This window comes from Spinacia oleracea, chromosome 3 (genome assembly GCF_020520425.1).
Source record: "Spinacia oleracea cultivar Varoflay chromosome 3, BTI_SOV_V1, whole genome shotgun sequence".
In the NCBI taxonomy this organism is placed as follows: Eukaryota; Viridiplantae; Streptophyta; class Magnoliopsida; order Caryophyllales; family Amaranthaceae; genus Spinacia; species Spinacia oleracea.
This window is the reverse complement of record NC_079489.1, coordinates 7,606,165-7,610,656: the sequence shown is the minus strand read 5'-3', so window position 1 is coordinate 7,610,656 and position 4,492 is coordinate 7,606,165. Positions and strand designations below refer to the sequence as shown.

The window sequence follows — 4,492 nt, the reverse complement described above, 5'->3', positions numbered from 1 at the left end:
TGCTAAAAATTAAAAATGTTTAATTAAAATAATTCCTTAAAAATAAATAAATTAACGTTAACGAAAAATAGTAAATTTTAGTTTATAAATTTATCGTTTAAAATAAATCGTAAAAACGATTAAAATAACGAAATTCGATTATTCATAATTATTTAAAACGAAATCAAGTTAATAAATATTTTTAATTTTAATAAATCGAATTTAAAATTTCGGGGTATTACATCTTTCTTCTGACATTTTATCACCAATATACATCAGTATTTAAACTCTATGATGAAGTAGCACCTAAAACCTTTGTTATGAAAAGCACAGTCCCTAACTAACTGGCTTTGCTTGTAAGAAATACAATTGAGTGATACTCTAATATACCACCCTTGCTGGGAAGAAATGACCATCCCTGCAGGTCATTTTATTGTTCAGGACTATGGAAGACGTACGCGTCCTAAATCAACTAATACTTCATCAACTTCCTGATGACCCTTTGTCGAGATATAAGATCAATAAATCCATCAAAACTCTGATATTGTTTTGGATAATAAGGACTTCCTAACAGGTTGCTGACATGACTAAACAAAACAGGGTACAGAGGATGACCATATATGAACTCTAGTTTACGTTCTTCTACCTTACATAAGTAAGTTTCAGGAAAAATATGTTAGGAAAAGATCAATAAGACTCTCCAGAGCCTTCTCTATTCATGCAGTTAATCACACTTATCACCATTGTAGACTGTAGTAACCTAGTAGGAAATTTAATATTTCACAATGCTCCAAACAATTCAATAATAACATCATTCAGAGAAAAACAATTCCCACCATCTAAAAATAACATGGAGCCTCACCCATCTCCACTGAGACATTCCCTTGTACAAACGCTGGTCTCTAACTCTCTTATCCTCTGAGTGTGTCATACTCCGCATAGGAATGAGAGTTAACAATGATATGCATATTTGAATAATACAGTGACAAGTGACGATTTAGTAATACCAGAAAATCAACACTCTTAGTCCTAAAATATACCCTCATTTAACTACTTCCATTGGCTACTTATGCATCAGAAGTCAATATAAGCAGGAATGACTGCTTTAAGGGGCTCATACAGATACAATAGTGCTTATCATCACATATTCCATAACCAAAATGAAGTAACTCTAAATGGAATTTTCTGATAGCAACTGCTTTAAGTGGCCAGTTGCTGTCAGAAAATTCCATTTAGAGTTTTTCTCTAACTAAAAGTGCCATGTTGTAGACTTAAAGAACTCAATATGCTGTATCAGAACGCAACACTGCATTTTTAATTCCTTTTTCTCGACTATAAAATGGTAACATCTGCATATTAGGTTTTCCAACAAAAACACAAAGTACTGAGAAAACAAAATGAGCATTAAGATGAACATTCACTCTTCTGTCAGATTTCTTGTTTTGTTTTCGGTTCTCTCTTGTCTAAGTGTTCAGCTAGAAGCACAGCTTCAAGTTGGGTTTTACTGCGAATCATGTCCATCTGCTGAACGTATTGTGAGGGAAGAAGTTATGAAAGGGTTTATGAATGATAAAGGGGTTGCCCCTGGTCTTGTCAGAATGCACTTCCATGACTGTTTTGTTAGAGTAAGTTAAATATCATAACCAATATTATATTTTTTTACAGTTAATTGCAAAATTTTCCTAAGAAAATCTTCTCCCACTTTTTTCAGGGTTGTGATGGATCAGTTCTCATTGACTCAACTTCCTCAAACACAGCCGAGAAAGATTCACCAGCAAACAATCCTAGTCTTAGAGGGTTTGAAGTCATTGACAGTGCAAAGACTAGACTTGAAGCAGAATGCAAAGGGGTTGTTTCATGTGCTGATATATTAGCTTTTGCAGCTAGAGATAGTGTAGCAATGGTAAGTTCAGATTTTTATTACCAGCAAAAACAGATAGCAAGATATAATATTAGCTTTTTCAAAACAGTTTTAACTTTGTTTTCTTTGTTTCACAGACCAGGGGGCAAAGATATGATGTTCCATCTGGAAGAAGGGATGGAAGGGTCTCTTTGGTTTCAGAAGTGTTCCAAAACATCCCTGGATTCACATTCAATGTTACTCGACTTACCCAGAGTTTCGCCAATAAAAATTTGACACAGGAAGAAATGGTCACCCTATCAGGTATCAGCTTTGCAGCATATACTACATGGACACTACATAGTAGAGCTGGTTATTGGGCGGGTCGGGTCAGGGTCGGGACGGGTCAAAACGGGTCGTGTGATGAAATTGACAGGGTCAATAATGGCAGGGTCAAAGAGGGTTGTGGGTCAATAATGGGCCGATAGTGGGCGGGTCCGCGAGTCAATAAACGAATAAGGAAAAATGAAAAAAGAGAGAGAGAGAGAGTCGTATGCGAATGCAAGTGAATACGAAGCTATCCTATAATTTTTTATATCATAATTATTTTAGTTTTCAAAATTATTGTGTTATAAGTTCAGCCCTATATTGATTATGTCCAATAAAGGCCCGGTCAAATAAGAGTCCTACCCAATAAGAACCCTATTAACATAACCCAAACCCTATACCCATTGGGCTACCCTGTCCAATAACCAGGTCTACTACATAGCATACGCATCTTTCACACTTATACAGTTATACTGGATGCTCTTAGAGTCAAGTTCTCTTATGTTAACTCGGCACTATGTATACCGCTAAGTGGTTAGGTGATGTATCCATCTTAGTGTCTACAAACAGCAAGTAGCTATTCTAGTGTTTGTCAGCTGTTAGATTTTCTATCCATGAATAATTATGTCATGTACTCTTCAAATTATAGTTTACAAAACTAAGTTTCAGTCAGTTTTAATCAATTAAAAAGGAGTAACTACATGTGACAAACAATATTGAATAAGCAAAAAAGAAAAGCTATCTGTAAAAAATAGTTGTCATTAGGGAAAAATACAGTTTTTATCAGTACAATTCAACTCAGTATAAATCAGATTAAATAACAGGATTTTAGCTGTTAATGGTTCGCTTAATAGTTAAAATAGCAGGTAAAAGGATAAATCTTTTTTTGCAAGTTATGCATTTTCTAGCCTTCTAGGTACTAAGATTAATCAGAACATACCCCAAGTATTAAGAACCTGTGTCACCTCTCAATATTCCACTTTTGATCACAGGAGCTCATACAATTGGCCGGTCTCATTGCACATCCGTCAGCAACAGGCTATACAACTTCAGCGGAACAAACGGGGCAGATCCCACTTTGGATTCAAAATATGCAGGACAGTTGCAGCAACAGTGTCCACAAGGAAGCACAAATTCTAACCAGGTGGTTCCAATGGACCCTGTCAGCCCATTTATCACAGACGTTAATTACTACCAGGACGTCTTAGCCAACAAAGGCTTGTTTACATCTGATCAGACGTTGTTGACAGACTCCAACACAGCTAATGAGGTGAACCAGAATGCAAGGAATCAGTTCTTGTGGATGAGAAAGTTTGCAGCTGCAATGGTTAATATGGGTCAAATTGAAGTTCTTACTGGTACTAATGGAGAAATCAGGACAAACTGTAGTGTAATAAATTAAGAAAGATGGGGTGTATTTATCATAGTCAAGAGACTTATTGAGTCCTAAGTAGAGTTATCTCATTTACCTTTGTCTTTACCAGAATCACCTCATGCTGGTTTGGATCATTTGTAGGGTTATTCTTCAGTCCCAAACATGTGTAATTTGATGAAAAACTCTGAATTCCAAGTGTTACTGTAAGGTGAAAAACAGTGGTTAGCATTTTTTCCTGTGAACCTGAAGTACTGAAAAAAAACTAAATGCAGAAACAGCTAAGTAGCTAACCAACCAAGTAAACCTAAAATATGAAAACACTCGACTAGAACAAACAATTGTTTGAACTAGAACAAACAATTTGTACACTCATAATGAATACGGAGTGTGAAATACAAAGCAATAGATAAGGCTCAATATGTTCATTTCACCCCTTCTCCTGTGTCGGCACTACGCCCCCGAACTACTAAGACAGAGGGCCAATGATAAAATGACACATTGGTTTACAATCACCATGAATATTAGTGCAAATTCCATTTCACAACCAGGTGTGCCTAGAGCTAGGCATACTCAGGGCTATGTTTTTTTAATTTATTTTGTGTTCTTGCTGGTTTGGAGAGCTCTAGATGAGAAATTAAGCTCTCTAAATGAGCAGAAAACAACCTTTGGTGTATCTAGAGCAAGGTACACCAGTGTGTATGATGGACACTCTTGAAAATTAGTCAACCTGAGATAAAAATGAGTATGGCGAAGATTCTACTGATTTTGTTAACAAACACAGAGGAGTAAGAAGTTTAGGAAAAGAAATATGTTCTATTCATCTTAAGATTCATGCCTCGAACAAACCAAAATTCTGATGCTAATCGTGTATCAGAAACTAAAAATAAACAGAGATACAATGCCATGAAGCTAACTTTCAACACTTGTACTGGTATGTTTCTTAAGCCCTCACAATGAAGCAACTCTGCAAG

At 35.9% G+C, this 4,492-nt stretch overlaps 1 protein-coding gene across 1 annotated transcript; it reads left to right on the top strand.

The window, feature by feature from the left end:
* Window positions 1-1,336: 1,336 nt before the first annotated feature.
* Window positions 1,337-3,737, top strand: LOC110797665 (peroxidase 5). The gene is made up of 4 exons (XM_022002774.2): window positions 1,337-1,604; window positions 1,691-1,882; window positions 1,978-2,143; window positions 3,139-3,737. The coding sequence occupies exons 1-4, from the start codon at window positions 1,377-1,379 to the stop codon at window positions 3,546-3,548; spliced, it is 996 nt and encodes a 331-aa protein (XP_021858466.1). The 5' UTR covers window positions 1,337-1,376; the 3' UTR covers window positions 3,549-3,737.
* Window positions 3,738-4,492: the final 755 nt, after the last annotated feature.

Excerpts from the sequence above, each read along its gene's own strand:
- LOC110797665 (XM_022002774.2), top strand. The coding sequence starts at position 1,377 with ATGAGCATTAAGATGAACATTCACTCTTCTGTCAGATTTCTTGTTTTG. Across the intron at positions 1,883-1,977 it reads CTAGAGATAGTGTAGCAATG|ACCAGGGGGCAAAGATATGA; the intron begins GTAAGTTCAGAT and ends TTTGTTTCACAG. Across the intron at positions 2,144-3,138 it reads AGAAATGGTCACCCTATCAG|GAGCTCATACAATTGGCCGG; the intron begins GTATCAGCTTTG and ends TTTTGATCACAG.